The sequence below is a fragment of the Harpia harpyja genome, chromosome Z (genome assembly GCF_026419915.1).
Source record: "Harpia harpyja isolate bHarHar1 chromosome Z, bHarHar1 primary haplotype, whole genome shotgun sequence".
NCBI classification, from domain to species: domain Eukaryota; kingdom Metazoa; phylum Chordata; class Aves; order Accipitriformes; family Accipitridae; genus Harpia; species Harpia harpyja.
In genome coordinates this window covers 38902947-38929445 of record NC_068969.1, presented here as the reverse complement: position 1 = coordinate 38929445, position 26499 = coordinate 38902947, and the positions used below count along the sequence as shown (strand labels likewise).

The 26499-nt window shown below is 41.0% G+C and overlaps 1 protein-coding gene across 1 annotated transcript in view; it reads left to right on the top strand.

Moving 5' to 3' along the window:
* The window catches only part of SVEP1 (sushi, von Willebrand factor type A, EGF and pentraxin domain containing 1), a 128948-nt gene that overhangs the window by 23911 nt on the left and 78538 nt on the right, over positions 1–26499 (top strand). Inside the window, exons 4-5 of the mRNA XM_052775984.1 lie at positions 22894–23052; positions 23296–23475. Of these exons, the coding sequence (XP_052631944.1) occupies positions 22894–23052; positions 23296–23475 (339 nt within the window). The remainder of the gene's footprint in view (positions 1–22893; positions 23053–23295; positions 23476–26499) is intronic.

Here is a 26499-nt window from a genome sequence, read left to right as displayed (position 1 = left end):
CATTTGTATCTTCTTCTCTGTCTTAGGAAGTTAGGGAATATGTCTTTAACACAGCCTTTTCATACATGTTTTTCAGCAAGACTCTCCAGAGAAAATTCTTTTTTAAGTGGGCTCTTGGGTTGGATGACCTTTTGGATTCATGATGATGCAACTAAAGGATGATAGCCATCATGTTCATCTCATAAGTTACCTCCTAAGCAGAACCGCAGTTATTGGGGAGGTCAGGAAACTGTTGTCTACAACCAGTAGTTTCTTTTATTGAACATGTGGACCCCATTTTTTGCAGCACAAGGTATACATGAAGATGGCAGGGCAGAACTAGTAAATGAAATAATTGTGGTCTATGCTAGTTATTCCTTCTTTTGTTTGTTTTTGGTCCACTACTTGGGTATAATTACTGAAGTGTAGAATCTTACCATATGTGTAAGTACTCAATAGGTTGCCTAGGCTTTGATTTAGGAGTATGCAGCATTATCAGTTATCATCTGCAACAGTTTTGTCTACAAAACAGCACATGGATCTGTAAAGAGCCTTTCCAATGAAACCTGAAATCATGTGAAAACACTTTTTTTTACAAATTTTAATTCAGAACACATTCACTGAAAAGACTTTAAACTTTGAAAAAATATAGGTCCAGCAAGGCAGGGGAGATTTGCATTTTGTGGTTTGTTGGATTTTGGACCCAATTTTCATCTGAGCATTTTTTTCTGTGAGATTTTCAGGTTTGTTCCTGTTGAGAATGCAAAACAAAACCTGATGTTCATGAGCTGGATAGCTTTCTAGTTAGGAAAAAAAAATATATATTTTGTGTTTAATACATTGCTAGCAGTTATTTTCTTAGACAGGAAGAACTTTAATTCTAGTGGTGATTCCAATGGCCTAGTCAAAGCAAGCTAAACGTCTCTTCTGCCATGCTGTGTCCTTCCTCCCTTCCGTTTGATAGGAGCTTCCACCCCCTGGAAGCTGGGTTACCCTTTCTCAATATTCCTTTTGCAGAGGTGTTTCTTTAGCTACTCCGGAGGAGTTACAGGCTTAATGAAGCTTTGCCAACCATCTTGAACTTGTCATACTCTACCTGGAAATTTTCACTAAGTTTACAAGATCCCTCCAAGCCCCAAGGCATCCAGAGTTAACAATATTTATCATAACATACATTATACCCTTCATCAGGTGCCTGTCATGGATCTGGAGGAAAACCACCAGCAGCACTCTGAGATTCCACTAGTAATTGACAGACAAGGAGAGAAGAGAGAACAAGAAAAGGAGTGTGAAAAAGAGAGTGTACAAAATGTCTCCAGCTATAGTGAAATCTCAGGCTAAATTTGCCTGTTGAATCTCAAGGTTTGAATTAGTTCACAGAACTGCAGATTTTCAAGCTCTTAGAACTTAGTTTCTTGCTGTCTCAAGGCAGTGCCACTTCATACTTTGATCTATTGAAACTGCATCTTAAAACTGAAGAGGAGTTTCGTTTGGTTCCTCTTCTCTCCTTTATTTTTTATTTCTAAATCAGAAAAATACTTTTCAGTTCTAGCTTAGCTCTCACTAAAAGAAGGCTTCTCCTGAGACCTGCAGCCATTGAAAACTGGCAAATTGAAAAAGGAGCATGTCCTTGAGGAAAATGTCAAATGGCTGCTAGTGTGTTACCTTATGCCACATAAATGTGCAGATCTTGATAACCAAAAAGAAGAAAGCAAATAAAAATTTTAAACAAGTTGGAAAAACTTGGATTACAGCTAGGCAAGGAAGTTGGGAAGTACATGCTTAATGAAGCATTAATTAATGCTTACAAAACATGAGCAGTTTGGAGACACTTGGGCGTTGGACTCATCTACTGTAGAGACGGAAAAGCTTGACTGTGGAGCCTTTGCTCTGAGTACAACACCTGTCAGTCAGGGATTCTCCCTTTCTGCTTAACAGGTGTCTAATCATGAACCCCTTTCTGTAACCCTTTTAGGGGATGAGATGCCTTTGTATACTTTACTCTTTTATTTGTGATTTGTATTTTTTAAACATGCTTCTCCTGAGCAGAGCCTTCTTCTGTTACAGCCTCTCTTTGGTGGCTTTTTGTCTGTGATAATATGCAGAGGTTCTATTGTGAATTTACTGTGTTAAAATGACTGGCTGTCACGTAAGGAGAAGAGAAAACAAGAAAGCAGGAATCTAAACCAAGAGGAAGGATGCAAAATACCCATGACTAAGCAACATTGAATTGATGGCTAATTACTACTGGCAAAAACATTCCTCACTATCATTCTGTGTATTTTTTCTTTTTCTTATAAATCTTGTTTGATTCACTATGGGTAACAATTTGAGCATAACATCGTGATGGTTAAATACAGAAGAAATGTAAATGAGTGTGTTTTTCTAGTGAGGTTATCATAACATCATGATGGGTACGTACAGGAGAAATGTAAATCGATCTGGTTTTCCACTGAGGGTATTGGAAGACAAGTGGATGAGAAAGGTGGATATAGGAAGCAAGTGCTATAGACAAGGCAATGGAAGTTTAGTAGGTTAATTATCTTTAAAAAAATCTTGTTAAGACTTTAAAAAAAAAGCAAAAACGTTCATAATTATTGTTTGCATAAAGACTGTAGAAGATGGCTTTTACAGATATTTTGTGTAGAAGATAAATACATCTGGAAGCATGCAGGCATGCGCTTCCAGATTTTTTGCATTGAAATCTGCTTTCTCAAAAATTTGTCCCCTGAAGCCCAGTATTTCCTGCTTTGCTTTTGGAAATTCAGGTCGAGATTCTCCTGCTTGTTGCTATAGGAAGCAAAGCAAAGGCTGAGTATAAAAAAGGATTTGGATGCTGCAAGATTTTTCAAAATGGAGCACACAATAGAGAGAAATTCCTTTGGCTTGGTAGTTTAAAAGCATAATGTTAGTAAATCCTTCATGTCAGGTGGGGGGTTTTTTTGGTAGGAATCACTGACAGAAATGAATGTTAGCTTGCATGATACTACAGTAGTTTTGCTTGCATTTTAAGTGGCTTCTGGCACCTAAGTAGTTTGTTTCCCACCTGTACAACCTGCTTTATGAAGACGGGGCATTTCTGGCAGTAGAAGCTTCTTTCGATGAGTTTACTCCTTGAAGCCTTATGACCTTGTACCCACAGATTGATATCAAAAAGGTTCCTAAGGCACAGTGTGTATGAAGTGTTAACAGGTTTTCTCATTTACTGAAGTGTTCCTTACAGTAGTGTAAAACCACTGTGATCTGCTTTCCCCATGTGAAACCTTTGAAGTGAAACAGTAGCAAAACAATTTTAATTTTTTTTTAACTATACATTTTATAAATGTAACTAGGAAAAAAACCTGATGAGGTTGGGATTTTATTTTCTTTCTTTTGTGATCTAAGTATTCACAACTCAGTTGGGGAAGATCATGCAGACTTGCTTGCGGGTTTTCCTTTATTTTGGTGGAGGATTGTTATTTTGTTTAAGATTATGTGAACCTCATCATTTCCAAAGTGGAATTTTAATCCAGATTCAGTCCATCAGAAAAACTCTTTAAGAAACTCTAGAGACAGACAGTGAGCTTTCCAAATCATCATAAAAGTGTAAAAGTTTTAACATCTAACCAATGGCTTTGCTTGGTGTCGTGGTTTAAACCCAGCCGGTAACAAAGCACCACGAAGCTGCTCGCTCACTCCTCCCCCCGCCCTGGCCCTGGTGGGATGAGGAGAAAATATAAAGAAATGCTCATGGGTCAAGGCAAGGACAGGCAGGGATCACTCACCACTTATGGTCATGGGCAAAAGACAGACTCAACTTGGGGGAAAACCAAAATCAATTTAATTTACTACCAATCAAATCAAAACAAGGATACTGAGAAGTAAAACCAAATCTTAAAACACCTTCCCCCCAACCCCTTCCCAGGCACAGCTTCACTCCCAATTTTCTCTACCTCCTCCCCTCCCGCAGTGCAGGGGGATGGGGAATGGGGGTTGGGGCTAGTTCATCACAGGTTGTCTCTGCCGCTCCTTCCTCCTCAGGGGGAGGACTCCTCACTCTTCCTCTGCTCCACCGTAGGGTCCCTCCCACGGGGGACAGTTCCCCACAAACTTCTCCAACGTGAGTCCCTCCCACAGACTGCAGTCCTTCACGAACTTCTCCGCATGGGTCCTTTCCGCGGGCCAATCTTCAGGCACAGACTGCTTCAGCACAGGCTTTCCCATGGAGTCAAGGCCATCTTCGGGGACATCCACCAGCTCCAGCGTGGGGTCCTCCCCAGGCTGCAGGTGGGCATCTGCTGCCCCGCTCCCCTCCATGGGCTGGGGGGGAACAGCCTGCCCCCTCACCACGGGCTGCGGGGGCATCAACCTCCTCCGGCGCACCTCCTCCCCTCCTTCCTCACTGACCTTGCTGCCTGCACAGGGGTTTCTCTCACATCCCGCTCTCCTCCCCTGCTGCAGGTTCCCCTTCTTAAATCTGTTCTCCCAGAGGGCTACCACCATTGCTGATGGGCTCGGCCTTGGCCAGCGGTGGGTCCGACTTGGAGCCGGGGAAACTTCTAGCAGCTTCTTACAGGAGCCACCCCTGCAGCCCCTCCCCTGCTACCAAAAACCCCACCACACAAACCCAAAACACTTGGAAAAATGTAAAAAAGGAGCTTTTCGTGGTCAATTTGGTACAAGTTTTTTCACCTAAACAGATGACATGTGCAGCTACTGGTGGTTTTTTAACCATATCCTTAGTTTTGATAAGCCTGTTGAAGTAAATAAGAGTATTTCCAGTAGTGTTAATGAGTTTTGGATCAAGTCCTTGGAACTGACTCATTTTTCTCTCTTCTCCAGGCCTTATGTATCAACTTATATATATATCTTCTGTTGCAAAAGTAAAAATTTTAAGTAACATGATAGCTAATATGGATAATGATGTTTCTTTGGTGTAGAATTTTTCTAACTCTGCACCATGTAGCTTGTTTCCTTTGCTTTTAAAACTGAACTGTAGCAGAGAAAGAAACCCTAAAACTAACCAAAAACCACCAACAGAAAAGTTTTCTGGATATACCAGCACCACTTCTGAGGAAATTCTTTAAAAATGAAGTTTTAGGGTGAAGGTGAAAACCCAGATTCAATTTTGACATGTGCAGACCAGAAAAGCAGAGGTGTGTAATTTTACATCTGTGTGCAGTATTGAAAAACATCTCTTCCTTTCCAACTAGATGTCATCTGAGGCTTTAGAAAATAAGTTCCTGTGCCAAAACAGACTCTTTTTTTTGTATTAAGTACAGAGCTATTTCTGAAATAAACTTGATGGAGAGTTGGAAAGTGATGGAAAAGTTGCCCTTTTTTCCTTATCTTGGAAGTGACTTGTCCTGATCACCTCAGAATGTCATGAAAATACAGCCTCTGGCCAAAGTTCATATGTGCAATTAGAGGAGAAGAATCAACCATCTGCAGGGCTTGAGTGTAGCAGAAACCATGCTCTGGACAGAAATAGACATGACATAGAAATAGTCTCCAGCTTTCTGTGCTGATCAGACTTAGGGCCTCCCTGGAGCTCCCAGGCTGTCCTTTGGCCACGGTGTAATCATTGCAGGCGGCTGTCACAGTGAAGAAGGCTCCAAGTGTAAATACAGCACCAGCTAGGTTTAGCCTTTAATTAAATGACTGTAAAACCTTTACTGTTATGCCTGGGCTTTGCCTTGAGTCTCTAGACAGGATTAAAAGCAGGCTGTCTTACCCTTCTTGAGATTTTACATCATTTGAAAACATCCTTTTCCAGCTGTGCAATTCCAGGTGAAGTGGGTAGTTTACAAACTTTCTGCTGAACATGTCTTCCTTAACTGACTGAAACATTCATCAGCCAGTTGTCACAGATTTTTTGACTGGTCTTGCAGATTTGAGAATCATTTTCAGGATTGGGACTTGTATCATACCAGGCACTTAATGGAGGAATTGTCTGCCCATTGAATCCCTTAATGAAAAGGTTTTTACTACAACATTCTTTGGTTACCCCTATGGATTCCATGATGTCATCTTGTCTTCACTACCTTTTTAGAAACACATAGCCAGGATGTTTTCATAGACAAGTGCACACACACACTATTCCTGAACTTGTGCCAGTCTCACAAATTAAAAGCAGACATCTTAGCATTCTGTGAGCCTTTTAAATAGCTTTTGTCTTAGAGAAGAAAAAATAAGAATTCTTGAAAGAGTGCAGCAGGGATAAAATAACATGGCAGTATACAGCAAAGAGTGTTAATTATTGAAATGAGGAGAGAGGTTAGGAGACTTAGAGCTTGTTTTAATTAACTATTTTGTCCCTAGTGGCTCCCTAAGGCTCCAAAGCATCACCTTTAAGTACTTAAGTCATTCCCAGGATGTAATCTGTGCTACAATTAACTTGTAAGGTTTAGCCTTAGTGCCTGTGAGGCTGTGAATAGGTATCGGGATTCCTAGGATCGATAAAGTCTTCCAAAGTCCTGTCAAAGCTGATTCATTTAACCAGACTGGAGCATAGCGCTCTTAATGTGACAAAATTAGGCAGTCACTGGGTCTCTGCATTTGGAGTTTGATGGATTGTACATGGTGTGTTTGTCACTTGGTCAAACAAATTTGACTCTTAGCTGTCAGAATCTGTTTCCAGTTGAACACAGAGTGCAGGAATATTTTAATTTTATTTTTAAATCCTTGGCTTGACTTACGCTGTGATAGTCACTCTACCCAGGCCAGTGAATATTGGAAAGTGTGTTCTCTGTAAGAATGAGTACTATTCCCTTCAACATTTTAAACAAAATTGTCTACTTCTCTTCCAATATGAAACAAGTATTTTGTATAAAATGCAGTTTCCATCATTTTGCAAGTGTTCAGAGATGGTCATCTGTTAATTGCCCTGGGTTTGCTGAGAGGGATAATAAAATGTAGAAGCAAAGGTGCACAAAGCTCGTCAGGTCATAACTCACAGTTAAATAAGTCATTTGTTTGCAGATTTTGACCTAAACAAAGTCTTTCAAGGGATATTTACCCAAAAGGCAATATCGATGTTCCTTCCACTACCTTCTGTCCATTTGGCTACTACTATCATAAGAGAGTAAAGATAGTAGTGAGAAGGGGTGAGATGGCCTTTCTGTTGCCTCTCCTGTTCAGTCCTGTCCAGCTGACTTCTCCATGTTCTCTGTGGAAAATTGTCTGGCAGGTTCCTCAGATCATTTCACAATCACTTCCAGGGAAGAAGCCCTCTCTCTCTGTCCTCTGCAGCTATGCTCCTTGCTTCCTCCTGCTGTGCACATTCTCTGTTTCTTCAGCCACAGCAGTCCAGAAATACTTCTGACTCTGGTACCACTCCAGCAAAGGCAGTGGGCAGCGGGTAGAGGATGCTGGAAAAAAACACCATGATGAAAAGAGGCAAAAGCCCACTCAACTTGGAGCAGAATTAGGGCAAATAGGTTGCAGACATTTTATGATAAGCTTAATCTATCTACCAGGTATTCAACAGCCAGAATGGATGGGAGCAGTTTGGTCTGCTGTCTTGTAAGCAGCCTTGTTTTCTTCTGTCACTCTAAAATCTCCTGCAGATGGCCCAACCTTCTCATCCAGAAGCAGTGCTGACTGCATGGTGGAGTGTGACCGGGTCTCTTGAGAATGAAAAAACAGCAACACAGATCAGTTTCATCAAACAGGAAATTGGTTTCTCCTGGTTTTATTGGTGTTTTGATGAAAACAGAAATCAGGACTCTGCTCAGAAATGGGAACCTCTTCAGGCCAAAACCCTAGGGTTTAATTTGTTACCATGCAAAACAAAGCCAGACCAGCAACTCACACTTCCAGGGCAGATGTTTTAGTAGGGCTGACATCTGAAGGTAGTTTGAGGAGTTGAATATTTTCTCCCTAGTCTGAAATTTATTAAATATGAAGTGTTTTCCTCCACAAGAATGGGAAGAATGAATGGACCTTTGCAGGGGGTGGGGAGTTGAGAAAGATTAGTTTTACAGAAGTGTGTATAACATAGTTAATCATGTAGTCTAATTGTAGTCATGTTGTTCAGTTGTAATTTGGACCTGACAGATTTGAAACAAAACCCAATAGGATTAAGCACTAACTTGCAGTTTTTCATTAGTGTAAAGTGTAGAGGAATGGCAAAATCTCCTTCTGTGTAGGTGTGTGCAGCTGTACTGATTTTAGCAGAACTGCACACTATTGTAACAACCTAAGATCTGGCTCCTTCTCCTGGCCATGAGGCAAATCTGCTCGGTTTTATTCCATGAGAGCAAAAGAAACATTCTGAGGATAGCTAAAAAATAAGTCAATTTTTGGCCCAGAAAGTTCAAACAAAGGGTGTTCTCTTGTAAATGCCATAGTAAATACCCATACAAAGTTTCCATCTCCTTGTAGTTTGTTTCTCAAGCAAGAATGCCAGAAGATAAAGTACAAGAATTCTCCTACGTTATGACTGCTAATGCTGCATGGGGGTTTTTTGACAGATTATTGCTATTAATTCCAGCCTGTTTGTTGGATAGGGCTTCACAGAATAGTCCAGACTATAACACTCCTATTACTATTGTCAGGCTTCTCTTCAGCTCCAGTTTTTATGGTTTTATGATGGAAAAGTGCTTGCTACGTTCTGACTGTGTTCCCCTACAAAAACTCTTACCTGGAAATACACATAGGTGGTATTAAAAAGTTAATAGAGAGAGAGAGAGACAGGAAATGTCAGTGTGCTGGTGGAGCGCAGAAACACATACATCTACAGGGGGTGAGAATACTCTAAGTCACATTAATTTAAGGGCCTATATTTATATTCTGAGTTTAATGTCTGTGTAGAAATGCCTAGAGCTTTGGAGGAAAATGTTGGCCTCTTACTGTGTTTTCTCTTCCTGTCCCTCATTTCACACTTTGCCCATCTGCTGCCCTCAGAGCGTCCTGTGAAGCCTACATAGGCCTGGGAACAGCAGTCTGTTAAGGCCTGCTGCAATAACTTTAGGAGACAAACCCCATGTGTCTTACAGCAGCAACAGTGTGTGTGCTCACTCTGGGGAGTCCAGGCCAGTGTAGAAGTGCTCCAGTACCTTTAAATGCAGCAGCTAACTAGTTTAAATCTTCTGCATCTTTTTCACCTCTGTGGCACAGAGGTGCCATGGGTCTCAAGACAGAGGGTATGGAAGAGGGGTTTGCCTGCAGGAATATGAAGTGCTGCAAAAGTTACTCTTTCAAGCAACTCAGTTCACAGGACTAGGTTTTTCTAAGTACAAGGAGAGTGGGAGGCTGAGTAGCCTTATTCTGAGGAGTCTTGGTGTCAACACAGAACGTAAGGAATGTTTACCAAACCTCATGGTTATACACCAGAATAGCTATGTGTAGTTAAGCTGGTGTTTCTTTTGGACTTCCATTATTATCTATCTCACAGAGGCATTACTTTGTATACCTAAATATACTGTCATCCTCTAGCCCTGTTTCTGTTGTCAACTTGGCAAAGAATATCGCCTGAAATGCAAATATTCAATTTCCCTCTTTTCAGAGTCTAAGCCTTTGCCTCAACATAGTGAGGATCAAAATATGCAGTCAATTGCAAATCCCTTCACTTCAATTTTTATGTGATTGTGAATTGTAGAGGAGTAAAACACATATATAAATTTTGCTCTCTTTTATTTCTGAATGGAAATTCAAAATACAATGCCTTACAAAATACAACACCATTTTTTAAAACACGGTACTTCTGTGAGCACCCATATTCTTCCCAGTTGGCCAAAAACACTTCACAAAACTGTCCCGATGGCAGCGCAGCGGTGGTGGTTAGGTCATGGCACAGGAATACACAAAGGCAAGGACACTTGGTCTTCGTTAGTGACTCGTTTTCAGCAATGGGAGTAGCCAAGCTGTATTCACGTATGACTTTTTTAGGCGGACCAGTAGCCCACCTTGTGCTCACAGTCCAAACCCATGAGAACAGAATTAATGTGATCACAAAAAAATTGGACTAAGAAGGAGCATACCGGGTTCAGGCACTGAGGCACCCTCTGCCAGTATCTCTTTAATATAACAGTAGCTGAGGGTTACGTTCATTCCTACCTTTTCCACTACTTAGCAGTGATGCTTCTTTTCAGTACTCATGCACGATAATGGCTGTCCTAGCCTAGGTGCCAGAAGAGTTCGGCCTAGAAGCAGTACTAAGCTATACTGTGGCCCCAAGAGCATGGTTTGCATGGCCCTCAGTTCTGGTTGACAAAGGATGTCTCATGCTCTGCCAGCCTCGAGGATTCTGCTGTCTTCACTCTCCTGATAGCTCTTCACCATCACCAGCAGTTCTTCAGCAGCTGCCTGGGCACTTTCCCCTGTGTCACAGGCAAGAAGGCAACTTGCACCCTGAGAACATGTGGGAAGCCCCTTCCTATCTTCTTGTTCCCCCACTTCTTTTTAACTACCCATCCCTCAAGATGCAGGTGATGGATTACAGCTGTTTGGTTTTTGCCTCAAGGCCGAAGCACCGACAAATTTTAAAAATAACAAGTTCAAGGTCTGTGAATGTGACGCTTCACAAAGTTGTCTGTAACATCTTAAGTTTCACTCCCAGTGATATTAGAGATTGATTTATTCTCACTACTTTTAAGGTCATTTTGGGGAGGCCTCCTACGTTGAAATAGAAGGTGCGGTGCCTTATACATTCCTACGTCAGAGAGGTAGTTTATCATCTGTCACTTGCATCCCTCACTGGTTCACAATCTGCAAAAGTGCAAGAAATTAGCCAAGAACTTGGCTCCAACTCAGGAAAAACTGGGTTATTTTTAGACAGCATTAATTATCTTGTGAACCTAACTAATTGGAATCAAGTGCTGTTTAGGAATAGATTTTCTAGCTAAAAATCAGTGGTTCAGTAAACATAACTCTTAGGTCCATTAATCAGTGATTTAATCATTATTGCTGGTTACGTTTTTTTCTTGCTTCAGGTTGCAGTTAAGAATGTTCCCTCCTTCTTATTCTACATCTCTGCAGGTGTAGATGGCCTTGTTTATGGCAAAAGAGCTCAGAAAAAGGGCATGCATTTAGAGAAGAAGGTAGGACCAGGAGTGTGGCAGACCTTTTTCCTCCCAAAACATAGAAAGGGTGTCACTGCCCTTTAGAAGGAGAACAAGTGATTCTGTTTCTTCAAGGTGGAAAAAATACCCTTGAAGCTGAGATGAAGATGGAGAAGTGGGACACAGAGCACAGTTTCACTTTGATGTACAGAGAGGCTGAGCACCTGACAGTTCTTGAAAGAATCTCACTGCTGTTTCCCTGCTCCCCTTCTGGCGGCAGCAGCAGTAGGCTATTTCATTCTAGTTTAAACAACTGCAGGTTGCTACTTTAGCAAATGTTTGGTCAATACTGAGCAAGAATGGGCCTTATGAACACATGACTCACTAGCCAGGGATTCCTGCTTTACGGGAGAACTCCTGCATTGCAAAAGGTTAGGTCTTTGCAGAGTGGCTAAGAGATGGATACTAGGTTATCGCTGTCTAGAGGGATGCAAAGGTGTTGTTCAGAAATGTTTTAATGGAGGTTCTCCACAGAAGGAAGCTTTGTTAGACTGAGGTCTAAGGCCGTGTATTTGGTTGTGGTACTGCAACATAATCTTTTTTATCTTTAATCTTTTTTACCGTAGCTTTTGCAGTAGTAAAGTTTACTTTGTTGGCAGGCACAGGATTTAGTACTTAAAACACATTCCTTTAGTTCAAATCTGAGGTGGTCCTTTTGCTTGCAGCTGACATTGCTTTAGCACAAATCAGATCTGTCCTTAAGGAATTCCTTTATGTCTTGCAAAGAAATGAGAGAGGAGAAGGACAAGGGAAAATGGGGGAAGTAAAGTGAGAAGCAGTCACTTGTCCAATGTTTCTTGAGCAAGAAGTGGTTAATAGTGAGCATAGTGATGTAGTTGTTCTCTCAGTGCTTTTGCTTTCTGTAAATGAGATTCTATTTTGACCTACATATTTAGATAATTTTAAAAGAATTCAGGAGATCCTGTCAGTTTCCATAAAGGTTTTGCATGAGGAATGGAGAATGGGATTTGTGGCATTTTTCACAGTAAATCACGGGTATCGGTAGTGATTCCAGGAATTAAGCAGAAACTGTAACATTGAGATTAAAACAGTTTACTGAACTCTACACAGGGATAGCTGGGCTAGTTTCACAATATGTAAAAAAATAATTGGCAAAACCACCACTTTTTATTGTCTGATTACTGGCCTGAGCCATTGCATGTGCTTCAGCTCTCTTAAGTTAACCAAAAACTGTCTGACTCCTAGCCTGGGCTGCTAAGTAAATAAACATGGAAGTAGTGACATATGTTCTCCATCTGCACAGTCATGTGCTAAATCTTCAGTGCTCAGAAACGTTACTTAATAGGAGTATAATCACTGTTGTTGAAAAGTATATTTAATGATAAAAATAAGGGATGTGGAGAAGAGGCCAAGTTTGGCACCTAATGCAGTAGTGACAGTTTATTTAGGGTCTGGCAGAAACGGCTTCACTTTCCTGTTTATAATAGCTTTTACTTGCTGCATTCTCCATCTGTGATTCAGCAACTGGAACTACTCTGATCTGCAGAGAAAGGAAGCAGAAATAGGTATCCGTTTTTTTTTTTCTTCATCATCCTATGCACCAACAGCTTCTGGGATTGGGGGTGTAGGAGGCAACAGCAGAAGGGGAACGTTTCACATTAGACTAGTAAAATAATTCAGGACCATACAAGGTTCTGTTAATATTTTGCCAAAGAGCAAATTCACGATTTTTGCCTGAATGAGAAGGAGAAAATCTGAGGATGTAGAGTCATAGAATCATAGAATCATAGAATCATTTCGGTTGGAAAAGACCTTCGAGATCATCAAGTCCAACCATTAACCATGCCCCCTAAACCATGCCCTGGAGTACCCTGTCCACTCGCTTTTTGAATACCTCCAGGGATGGTGACTCAACCACTTCCCTGGGCAGCCTGTTCCAATGCCTGACAACCCTCTCAGTAAGTCTTTGACTTCTCCTGGATTCCTCGTGCAACTTGCTGCTCTCAGGAAAGCCAGTTTGCTCATTCAGTTTGACCAGAGAGCCATTTTTAATTACAGTCCTAAGTCCCAAGAATCATTGAACACAAAACTGTTCAAGTTGCTGAGTAGGTGAACACAATGGAAATGGATCTTGAACCACCAGGCATGTTCCTCACTGCAGAAACATATCAGTGCTGTGAAGCTTGGGGTGCATGCTTTGTCAACTTCTAAACTCAAATCCATTATTTTGGTTAAAATTGCCTTTGAGGAATCCCAGGAAAAGGTGATCTGTTGAGTTAGCCGTGTAACATGACAGTCTTGCTCCCTGCTTCTGGCAGAAAGTGTCGGCTATGCTGAGCAAGCGCTGGCTGATTTGTGGTGATTTCAGCATGTCCCAAGTCGCAGGGAGTGGAGTAGATTCCGACTTCTGTCCAGTTTCCTCTGGGTGTAGCACATCAGGAGTTGCTAAGGAATCAATTTTTTTTCCCTAGCACCAGCTCAGACTTCTCTCTTTCCAAGTAGTTCCTCTTTCCAGTTGTGGATAAAGGAGGACTATTTCTTGCTTTCCAGTGTGTGCCTCTAGCTCACGCAGAAGTTAACCAAGCAGCATATAGTACAGCCCAGATGGAGCTTTTTTGCTCTTCTGATGCCATCACTTGGGATTTGGTCTAGGGATAATTTTGGCCCTTTGGGCATCTAGTAGCTGCTTATTAGTCCATCCTGTTAGGGAGGTGATGGATCAGTGGATTTGTTGGTACAATGAGGAGTAATGGAAAAGTAAGAAAAAGTATGGAGTGACTTTGCTCCCTGCATCTGATTTGAATCCCACTCTGCAAATGTGACCTTTTCCTTGCCCTCCCTTTTCCTTCTTGACCCAGAACCCTTTCTGTCAGATGAAAGGAAGAGTAGAGTTATTTGATACGTGGTACGATGGTTGGACCAGGCCTAGAGAAAACTGGGCTTCCAGTGCCTTCAGACAAGACAGATACTAGATCTCTGAAACAGGTATTTGCTTATCTGTGTGCAGCACAAACTAAACAAAATTTTGGGGTTCTTTTTAATGGAATTTGCTTTACTTCAGCCTGTCTGTGTTTTTTTACAGTTTTATAAAAGCAAAAATATAACTTCACAGCAAGTATATTAAAATGGCAAATAAGTGCACCTAGGACAGGATGGTGATGTTCCTTTTCAGTGTTTATGTATTTAAATAGCAGGAAGCTATCCAGAGATCCAGGGCACTTAGAACAGTACTATTTAGAGTAGGATGTGCTGTCACATCAGCAGTGATCAAGGTTTACTGAGGAATGTGTGTCTGTGATTATGGTGAAGACCACGTCCAGAGAACCCTACTATACAGTAGTTCTGCTCTGAACAAAGCAATTTCAGAATTGATTTGATTTCCCCTTTTAAGTAAGGGTCTGATTGTGTGTGAAATTTTGGACACAAAACCTTCACTTGCACAGAAATAAATTCATAAATAATCTCTGTTTGCATGGCAAACTTTACACAGCCATTTAAGTTAATTTCCCAGAAATATCTTTTTGTAGTTTTGGAATTTGTTGTACACTTTTAGCACGATACATTTTAGAAATATGCAGAAGCATGAGGACATAAACCAGTATCCAAGCTCTAAAAATCAAAAGTGCTGGCATTAGCTGATATCCATAGCTAATAGGCATGTTAATGTTTGCTTTGGGTACTCCCTCCAAATGTATCATCAAGGCTAGATTTGATGTCTATGCAAACAGCAAATCTCTAAACACTGTCTAAAATGCCACTGAGATTTAAACCAAAAGAGCTTCATTTCAATATATGAATGCCATTTCTGTGTACAAAAATTTCACAAGTTGTCAGGATATATCTTGTGAACTTGTATCTTGAATGAAGCATGGGTAGGGTCTTTTTAAGTTACAGTACAGTACATGGAATCAGGATTTTCTTTTTTTTTATTCCTGAGTAAGCCACATGCTTTGAGACAAAGAGAGAAGTTACCTTCCATAAAAGTGTATATAGTAGTCTTTATTTTTATGATTGTAAAAGATTTAAAATACTTTTCAAAGCTCTGTGTCCTTGCAACACACGTGTGGTTCAAGTATCAATCTGTTTAAGGCACTCTCCATGTTTTAAACATTCAATAGTTGGTCTGCTTTTTAAAAAAGTTTTAAAACTGGGCATAAATTGATTTTCTGTATAAACGCAGTACTGCTACTATTACTGAGGAGGATATTTTACAGTCAGAATCATTGCGTAGCAGTAATCCTATCTAAATGTGCTGGCCCCAAGCCTACCCAGGAATGCTCAGCACAGTTGTGGCTCACAGCCAGACCTCCCTGTGGAAGAAGGTCCTTGTAGGCATCCTAACTTTTACAAGCTGTAATAGCTCTTGGATTTATATTCTTCAGCAGGCAGATTGTTCCCCACACTGTGTATGCTTGGGGTACTGAGATGGGATGTTCACCCAAGGGACTGCATCTCCTTCCAGGCAATTTTCCAGTTCTTCTGCCCCATGGGAGAGGATCCAAGATTCTCATTTTTATCGTGAACAAATTATTTTCTGCTGAAAGTTTGTTATGACTGTTAGAAGTGCTTAAAGCTCTAGAGCTAGATCATCTCAAAGTGTCATTCTAAATGCTGCAGGCTACTTGGTAGAGGAATACTGCAGTTTTGATGTCTGTAAACTCAGTTAAAAGGTTTGAGAACCCCTCCCTATGTATCAGGAATAAGTGCTAAGTGCTGTCAGGTAAGAAGCTAAACTTCTTACTTGTTTCAGCCTGCTCTCTCCAGTGAGAAGAAATCTGTAAATGTGATAAAGACATGGAGCAAAATACATCAAATAGGAACAGAGAAGACATCTAGCTTGTTAAATTGCTAATCATGTTGCTGTGAGAAGGATGCTTAAGGAATACTGACAAAGAGCAGATGGATGAGCAGGTTCAATGCTGTCTGAAATTAATGCAGAGCGCATGCTGGGGATAACAGGAGATATTAAAGAGCTGGAGAACACGCTGAGACTTAGCAGAAATCCCTGATCCCTACACTTAAAGGCAAGCTCAAGGTTTTTTTTTCCAGTCTTTGTACAAGTCATACATGTCAAATGTTTAACTAAAGCCACTTCCTTGCGTACTTTTTGTAATCCTAGCATGCTCCTGGCTCATGGTTTTTTTAATGGCACCATACATGTTGCAAACTGCAAAAAGGTGGATTACAGTACCTGCCAAAGATTTAGATTTTTTTCTCCTTAGCTTTCCAAAGGCTTTTCATGGGCACAAAGTGCCTGTTCTGACAAACCTACTGTATAGGAGATCTAAAAAAAAACCACTTTCCCAAATTTAAATGTGATAACAAAAGCTGTAACTTCTGGATGCAGTCTCTACAGTAGCAACCCAGGGTGTGGAAAGTCTTTGAGAAGCAGACTTAAATATCTTCATGTGCAGGTCCAGTGAGGTGCATTTCAGAGGCCAGGTTCATTGTTTGGTTTAGTAGAATAGACTTGAAAATTGCAGAATCCTGGGGCACATTGGTGCCCCACATTTGCAGTATAGAATAGTTCCAGCAACAGCCCAGAGATATCACTGCGAAATACATGGAGAGGGCAGGGGACTGGGGAGTTTCATGAAGTCGTGGCTTCAGTCAGTATGCCTCCCGTGTTATTCCTGTTCTTCCCTTGCAGAGGCCACTCATGAACTGTGCAGCAGCAGCAGAATGGGTTTTGGAGGCAGGAGGGAGAGTTAGGCAGTACTACATGCTAGTACTGCAAGACATCCCAAACTCTTTGTCTGCTGTAGCAGTAGGTGGGAAAGCGTCAGGAAGTCTCTAGCTGCTTGGTATGGAACAGGGATCTCCATTTCTTCCATGACACCATGCATTATCCTTGTAAAACATATTTTATTTGGCAGGCAGGCCATTGTCACAGGGAATACATAACAGCCCATTGTTCCTAGTGCTTCTTCTAATAGGGGGTGCACCTGGCCCTTAGGCAAATCTGATGGTGTAGTACCTTGTCAGGATTAGAGGTGCAAATGTCAGGGTAGAAAGATGTAGCCCATAATAATGTACTGTAACTTCTTTGTACTTCCTTCCCTGTGAAAGTTTTTACTTCTATTTAGTAAAATAACTAAGCTTTATAGTCCGGCTCATTCATGGTGGCAAATTTAAAATGACTGATGGCAAACACAGCTACCACAGTACTTGTTTCACACACACGAAGGCCAGGGTGACATATTTTCTCTTTTTTTTTTTTTTTATTTTTATGCTGTTGCCAAGGCACAAGAATCTTAGATGAAGCAAAGCAGTGGGAGAGAAAGCCCACACCTTCAGGCTGTAGCTCTCCTCCAAGGGCTTAAATGTGAGTTAATTTGAGGTTTTGGTTGTCCTGTTGTGATCTATAATTCAAAGTAGTACTAGGCACACACTGGATCTTCCACATAACTTCCAACAAATGACTAAAAGTACAACAAGGCGTATGCTAGGTTGAATGCCCATGTATGTTCAGTAAATAGGTATTCATGGTATACTCTGATTCTGGGACAGATTCACCACTTCATTATGTTGAATGCGTATCCATGTACTCAGTGTCATAAAATTACAGTAGCATAGAACCAGTTTGATTATATGGAAACTAGGCTTGCTCTCCTCATTTAAGAAGTTTGGGGATTGAGTTATAAAGACTACGTATTTGTGATTTGTATCAAGATGTCATTTCATTTAGGCTTTACATGTATGCGGAAAAAATGAGAATTAGAGACTACAATCATCACAATAGCAGTGTACAAATAGAGCTCAGGTTGATGCAGGAGAGAGCAGGAGATTGCCTAGCTGATTCCTGCCATATCCTGCAAAAGATAAACCCTTAATCGGATCCTTCATTAGCATAAAGTGTGGAAAGAACAGCTCATGCCAGGGATTACTTAGTAAATGTAGTTAGTGAGAGAAATTATGCATTGAAGAAAATACAAAATCCCTCAAATTAAGCTTTGAAATACATGGAGTTTGAATGTCCTCTCTCTTACACTGGGATAAATGGAGAATAATTCCATTTCAGTGACTTAGATACACTAGTGTAGTTGGAGAGGAAGTTGAGCTTTCCTGCTCTCCCAGGATTTTAAAAGATTTAAATTTTTAAGGCAGAATTGTTTGTCTGTAATGTTTGTACTCATACATTCTGAGGAAGAATTGTGACCCTGTGTCACAGACTAGAACCCTTTGACACATGATCTCTACCTGTTTAAATCCAGACTGGAGTCTTCCTGCCATCGTGTGGGTTCAGTAATGGTTGGCTTAACTTTGCCAGTGGCTTTAGTATTTGCAGTTTAAAAAAAGCCAAACTGCATAATATGTGTTAAGAGTTTGATGAATCTCTGAAATATACCTGGTTTTATGTTGTTACTTTTATGGTGTTAAATTCTTCTTGCTTGAAGATTAAAATATCAAATTTGTCATTATTGTAGGCAGGCAGAGCTGAAGAATTCCTGCTGAACTTGGAAGTCTGTCCTTTGATTTCCTGGTGGACTTTCCTAACTTTCCGTGTCCATTGTTCAGCTTCAGGCAATGTCTTGACATATGGTTATGCTGTCAATACGTATGCATTGACTGCAGTGTTTTTATGTCTATCCCATGGGTCTTTGTTTCTAGCAAGCCTGTGTCATATTTCCCTTTTAGTGATTTCTTTTCTATGCACAACTTTTTTTTTTTTATTGATAGATAAAGGAGTAAAAAAATGTATTCATGTGGTGGCCTAAGGAGTCATCAAGCCCTGTAGTGTTCAAAACCAGAAGAGACATGCTGGATTTTCTTACATTTTTTCAGTTAGTTGTATACCCTAGGAGAGTATAACTGAGGAAGAAAATGCAGGAGGCATGCTGAAGTAAGCATGCATTATTTCCTTGCATTTCTGATCAGAAGGTTATTGCACTGTCATTACCACAGAAAATAGGATCTGAATGTGCATCATTGGTGAATATCTAGCATTTTATGAAAGCAGGTTGATGACAATTTCAGTGTGAGCCATCTTTGTGTGCTTGGGGAGCTTGGGGCCTGTGCTTGTTTGAGTTAGCACACTCATCCTTGCTTCTAGATATCCTTTCATTCCTGTAACCAAGAGGTAATCCTTCAGTGTAACTCAGTATTCACTATTCTGGTCTCAAGAGGAGAATTACATTAAACAAAACGCATTTCTTTGCTCATCCCCTTGCCTCTGGGCAAAGAACAACATGGTTCACATATAGGCATGTCCTGGGTTCAGCTGGGATAGAGTTAATTTTTACAGGAACCTGGGAGGTTGGGGGGGGGGGGGGGGGGGGCATAGCCCGGGGCAGCCGACCTGAACTAGCCAAGGAGCTATTCCATACCATGTGACATCATGCTCAGTATATAAATGGGGAGCGGGCCTGGGGGAGCTCTCGACTTTCGGTGGCGGAGCATCGGGTTCCAGGTGGTGAGCAGTTGCACTGTGCATCACTCTTTTTGTATATTCTTTCATTAGTACCGTTGTTGTTGTTGTAACCTTTTTTTTTGTGTTGTCCCAGTAAAATGCCCTTATCTCAACCCTCGAGGTTCCAGGTTTTTTTCTTTTCTCTCCTCCGTCTCCTCCCTATCCCACCGGAGGGGGGCGGGAGGAGTGAGCGAGCAGCTGCGTGGTCCTTTGTTACCGGCTGGGCTGAAACCACGACAAGGCAGTAGTTAAATCTTTTGTTGAGAAGATCATACATACAGGTGTGCACATAAGTGTTCTCTCTGTTTAAAGGCTGATACTGTTAAAATGGTTTCCCCATTTAAAAATTCTTGCCTTTTTTGTCATTCTTGACGGTGCTGGATTGATGCTTATTTACACTGGGGTTCATTCACACACTGTTTTGAGCCTTTTCATACCATCACATTGTTGGCAAGGGGAAGCATGCCTTGAAAAAAAGTTTAAATTGTTTGTACAGATTAGCACTGGAGAAGATGATCTCTCCCTGCAGTCAGTGTTTGCAGGTATAGAGGGCATGTCAGTGAGTGCATACTGGTGACTAGAATGCAGTGAAAATTTGGCACTGTGTGATTCTTGGAAGAGACCCCAGAGAGACATCGGTATGATCAGTCGTGGATGGGGCCACGTGTGCTCTTCAGATGTGCTTGCCCCTCAAGTTCTCTCTTGCCTCTGAATGCATCGGTGTGTGTAGACTTGGGCCATGCGGTAGTGCTGTCTGGAGCAGGAGGGGATGGGTCTGCCATCTAGCTGGTTCAGGTATGGACAAGTCCAGTCTACAGCAGATGGCTGAAGCTCTGCTCTTCCACAGCTGATTTTGGATGGTTTTAACCTAAGCTGTCACCAGGCTAACCTCTATGGCTGTCATGGAAACGCACAGACGTCAGTGTGCTTATGCTCCATTCCTAAACCATCTCTTGGCATCCCAGGATAGACTGTGTGACCTCACACACTTGGAAATAGCTCTGTAACCAAGTGTTATCTTGTGGAAATTTTGAATGTAACTTGTGTGGATTTTCGTAGCTGAATACATCTAGGGAAAATGTGGGGTCAATGAGCAGTTCAGGGACTCAGGCTTGGAGAAAATTCTACATAAAAACCAAGACAGGATGTAGTTCGACTTTTTAGAAAGGCAGTGGGAAGCACTTGAAGCATACAAAAAGAATCAGGCCATTTGGAGTACTTGTCTTTCCCAGTAGAGACATTAATAACAATTTTAACAGTATTATTTACCTCTTGCTGCTTCACTGGAAAGAGCAAATTGTAAGTGTAATTTCAGAATGAACCATTTTTGTTGAAGCCAGACTGATTCAAAGCCCTAAGCAAATTGCTCAGTTTGTTGTTAAAAATGCCCGTCATAGAATAGGTGATTATTTTTATCGCATAGTTCTCAAAACAGAAACAGGAAAGAGCTGCTGCTTCTTCATCTAAGGTGCGGTTGCAGGAAAGAGAGAAGTTAGGTTGGTTTTTTGTTGTTTTGTTGGGTTTTTTAATGATACACTTCTTTTAGATGTTGTTTTATATGCCACACATAGAACACAAGAGACTAATTTACTTTTGCTGGCACATGGAAGGCAGCTTTGTCATCCAGCAGGTCCCCTGTGATGCTTAACTTGCACTCTCCTGCATCCTTTTGGGTGCACTTTATCACTTTGTGCTGCTTATCAATTAGTTTTAACAAGGATGCACAGAGACTTCTGCAAAGTGCCAGAAGAAGGATTTTTCTGCCCTTACTCCTTCCTGAAATGCTTTGATTGGTACTTACATCCTTCACTGCTTAGGCATTTTCATTGTCTTTTTAAAAGTGTGTTTAAAATACAGATTTGTGAAGCCAATTTACAGCACCCAAAATCACCACTTAACTGCTAGCCACTCGGTTGCTTTCTTCAAAATAAAACTGCAAATTTTTCTGAAAAGGAAACAGAAATATTCTATCTGGAAGCTATTCAAAAGACTGTACTCCTTCTGGAAAGAGGAAATGCTAACTGTTCATATGAGTTGATTTTTTAAGGTATAATCCATAAAATTTGGCTTATGAAAGTCAATTCTCCCATGACAGATGAGGAATAAGGAGGCTGGGGTTTCTTTTGCGTTTGTTTTTCGGTTTGTTTGTTTTTTTTTTTCCCCCAGTTGCTTAGAAAGCAGGAAGTTGTTTTCGTTAAGAGGACAAGAGTCAGAGTATCTTAGCATCTAACTCAGAACAAACAGAGCTGGTCCAATATGCGAAAGAAAAGACTGATACTGCCACAATCTGTGAACTCCAGGAAATATACCTCAATAGGAGAGATTTGCTCAGGAGCAGAGCACACCTGACTATGTAAGGAGGAAGGCACTTGAGGATGTTTATGGTTGTACGGTTCTCTATACCATCCAGAGCTGCATCAGATGGTACAAAATGTGCTGAGGGGAGGAAATCAAAGGCTGACTTGCAGTCTGCCATAGAAGGTGTGGCCATTAGGAAAATATGTAGATAGTGAAATTAATGAAATGAGAGCTTTTTTGGCTGGGTTTCAGTGTTAATATTACATAACCTTCTCAAAATATTTCCTGAACTTTACATCAGGAGGTATGTTTTTCAGCACAAGTGTCTCTGAGTTCTGTTTCAAGTAGTAATCTAAGCAATCCATACTTCACTTTATCAGCACCTGTTGATTAGTCACTCCCCTGTTTCTCACACCATCCTTGTGAAATAAATAAAGGTAATTATGGTGGTTTCTTTAAGAATAGAATTCAAGGCAGAGAGAGGTCTCAGACTTACCCAACCAATCTGAAGCTCTCAGGTGAAAGGTGCCTTTTACCTATGCGTTTTCCCTGCCTCTGAAGACATCTCCTGAATCTCTTTAAGGCTTGTGCATGTAGATGCACAGAGTTAAAAATATTAAATTGGATATAAATGAGTGAAAAAGCTTCAGGGAGTGGTTACTTTGATTAATTGCTTCATTGTTTGTGGTTTGTACATTTTAGCAAGTATAGTGTGTAGATCATATATAATCATAATGTGTAAATCAAGGGCAGGGTTTTTTGCTAGCTTGTGTTAGCGTGTTACTAAGAACTTGTATGCATTAAGCTTTGGTGTAGTTTTGAATGGCAAGGATTTTGTCTGAACTAATTTTTTATACCTCTAAATCAAGAACGTCTTTGTGAGGTCAGCACAGGTTTTATCAGTGAAAATCTGGTGTGTCTTCTGGGACTGGGCTTCTTTTCAAGAAGATTAATTATGGACTTAATTTCAGTCCCCAGGCAGTCACTGGAGAGACCTCCACCGAGTTTGGTGGGCTTTAGGTCACCCCTGTAAGAACTCTACAGCACTTTAAGTGGAGAATGCTCCTGCCCTAAGTGACACTGGATGTATGAGGTAGAAAAAAATAATGTAAAAAAGTAAAGCAAAACACCTGAAAAATTATGCTAGCTGTGAAAGGTAGATATCCTGAAGTCCTTTCTGTCATGTTTTCTTTTGCTCAACAGCTTGTCCACCAGGAACATACAAGCCTGAAGGTTCACCAGGTGGAATCAGCACTTGCACCTCATGTCCCGATGAGAATCATACTTCTCCACCAGGAAGTACCTCCATTGAGGATTGTACATGCCAGGAGGGTTATCATGCTGTAGGACAAACCTGTGAAGGTAAGTGTTTCCATCCAAGAACAGAATACCCCTGGAATGCACAATGCAGTGCTGGGACAATTTTGTTATTTGTGTTTGCACTGCGAAGGACATGTCCAATTGCATGCAAGATTTTCTGTGTCATTCCAAAAGAACAAAAGTACCAAGATGCAAGTCCAGTTGGAAATGAAAAAAATTGTTTTCCTTCAGAAGCCTATTGCAATCCAGCTAACATCATAACTCTGTTGTCGTTTAATTACTTAGTTGTTCACTGCCCTGAACTGAAGCCCCCTGAAAATGGTTACTTTGTCCAGAATGTCTGCAACAATTACTTTAATGCTGCCTGTGGCATCCGATGCAAAGCAGGATTTGATCTCGTGGGAAGCAGCATCCGGCTTTGTCAGCCCGATGGCCAGTGGTCTGGATCAGAGGCTACTTGCAGAGGTATGGGTGTTGTGTGTTTGAAAAGTCTTTTTCTGTTGGATTAGTTTGTTCTGAACAGTGGTTTTCTCTGCTCACTACATAGCTGGGCTTGCAGATCTGATCCTGTTAGCTCATGGGTGAAAGAATGTTCCAAAGGTAAACTCCCACTCCAATCACTCCGTTTCCCTCTTTCCTAAAATGGAAGGAAGACATCTACAATAGAAAATGCAGAGCAATATTTGCTAGGTAGACAGTCTTTTGCAAGTGAATCTACACTCTCCTTCCTTAAACCTCTCTCTACCCAATTTCTATGAATTTTTTATCTACATTATGTAAATCCAGCAAACCTACCAAGTAGTGAAATACATAACAAGGCCTTGTTGCATGGGTATTTTAGAATATCCACCAGACTCCTGGCATAGATGGGCATTGGCGTTAGGAGACATTAACCATGGAAGAATTACATTTTGCTTTCTTAACAGTTCCTTCTTACAAAAAATAGGAAAGCTTGGGCCTTGAGCATAGTCTTCAGAAGAATTCTGAGTGGAGTTTTACTAGGAAACAACTGGCAGTGTCCTAGAAGTTGACTGTAAGAGAATGTCAGCTAAAAAAGAAGTAAACAGAAGGTGTGAAAGGGGGGAGACATGGGAAAGAGCATCCTGGAAAACGTTATTTCTGGAGCTCTTTCAAGTACATAGGAGTACAGTTTTGCTTTGTTATCACTCGTCTCTGCTTGAGGTTGGGTTCTTGATGATTTAGGTGAGCTGCATCCCCATGTAGCCCTGTCTGGTATGTCTTCCAAGGAGGGCCTGAAAAAAACAGGTAGCAGCCCTCATATCCTCAACAGCCACGTGTTGCAGTTCAACATGTTTAACTTGAGTTGGATGCACTTGACATTAGTATGCTGCAGTGGAAGCTAGTAAATAAGTCATCAGCTCCTTCTGTAACTTGCCCTGGCACTGAGTTCAGGGAGAGAGATAGGGTAGATCCTTGGATGCATTAGCACTTTATACCACTACAGCAAACACTGCAGCCCTTAAAGAAACAGCAAGGCATGGTTCTGAAAGGAGGGATCTGAGCTAGAGATGAGTTCCTCAGGACATTCTTATATAGCAGTTCACTTCTGCTTACGTTGCAGGACTTTCTTCAGATAATCCTGGAAAACGTAGTCTTCCTTTATAGCTTCAGTGACAGAAGGCAGGAAGCTTTCAATAGAAAATAAATTGCTGGCCAGTACCATAAGGGTATCTTGAGAAGCTAGACTTAGAGCTATTGACTTTCCAGCAGTCAAAACATAGACTGAAGATGCATGCTTCTTCAGGTAGACTGGGATACTGGGAAGGAGCACCTGCCTGTCAAAGCTTCTGTCACACAGTAGCTTCCAGTGCAAAAAATTTGGGGAAAGCTGCAGTCAGCCACAAAGAAGGGATCCTTTATCTTTACTGTCTGTAGAGAAGTGGAAGATTGTAGTACTTGGAAAACTTCCTGGAGCATTAAAAATATTCACCTATTGGGTGTTGGTGCGTGATCTTCCTTTAACAGGGAATTTGTCTGGAAGTTGGGGAAGAGAAAAGTCTGCCTTGAGATACTGTCTTGATGCTGAATTAATATCCTTCGAAGCACTGAAAGGATATATTTGTGCTTTTTTTGTGCCATTCTCCATCATACTGAAGACTTGAATTAAAAAAAAAAAATTTAAAAATCCTACCTTTATATGTGCTGGATCTGCTAGTCTCAATTCACTCAGACTATGAAAGGGAGCGAGATCAAAGGCACAGTTTATAGCTGTCTTGTTAATCCCAGGAGTATTTTATCACATAAATTAGGAAGGGAGAGTGAAGGAAAATCCCTTTGCACTGGTTTGGATTTTGACATTAAGTACTCCTTAGCTGTTCTGCTAGCTGAAATCTGCTGTGGTATTGGAAAGTGATTAATGCAGTCATGTCATGCAATTAACAGTGACCCATGAAAAAAACAACTACAAAGCATGTATTTAATCCAGAAAAATGTATTAGGAGAAAACCCAGAGCAAGCAGAATATACCATTGTTGTTGTTTTCACTGGCTTTATGGAAATATTTCTTAGTCATGGAAAATGCCTTATTGACAAGAGGATGGTTTTGTGTTTAATGCATGGAGCCAGGATAACACAGGCTCAGTTACAGGTTTCTGCCAGAACCATACTGAGACACTGAGTAAGCATGAACGGTGAAACACTGAGGAAGCAGGAGCACTACAGCTATACAGTCCTTGCAGAAGAGGTGGCTAGACTTACCAGGTAGAGGAAGGGAGTGCCTTCTCTGTAAGCACATTAACATTGCTGAGAGCCTCTTCAATGCTCTTAATTCATTCAGGCTTTCTCAGTAATGCTGTAGAATTTGGTAGCATTTGCTTGCTTTTACCACAGATTGGGTATTAAAGGCTTCCATAGAAACCTTAAAAGAGAAAGCCTATTCACTTCTGTGTAAAGCATGTGTGATTCAGCTGTAAAAATGTCTTTCTTACTCACTCTACTACAGTTAAGATACAGCATATTAGGAAGCTGCTCTGAAGCTCAGAGTGCATCTCACAAGATGGAAATTTCAGGATCTGTTTTACACTCTTAAATGCACTTCCTAGAGGATGCCTGTGTATACACAAGTACAAGAGGAATAGTACCTTCAGAGAGTAAACATGAGACAGTGGTAATGCAAAGATATATCAGGTGCATTTGAATGGCTTTTTTTCTTTCTTTTTTTCCTATCCATATCCATGGGTTTTGCTACAGGCTTTTTTCCAATCAGGTGCCACAGTAGCTGTTTTCAAAAAAGACATTATTTAACATGCGTTTTTTGTGGCATTGAGGGGCTTGTAGTTATTGGCATTTATACAGCTGGCTTTCATTTGAAAGAGTGCTCAGGGTATCTGTCATTCATTAGTTTGAGGGTGATCTGTTCAGTCCGTGTGTCCACTTGTAGGTGTGTTCTGTCTCATCAGTGTGCAGAGTAGACAACTACTGGGAAAAGGAGAGAAAGTTGCCAAGTTGGCTTACTTTCAAGTGCATTTG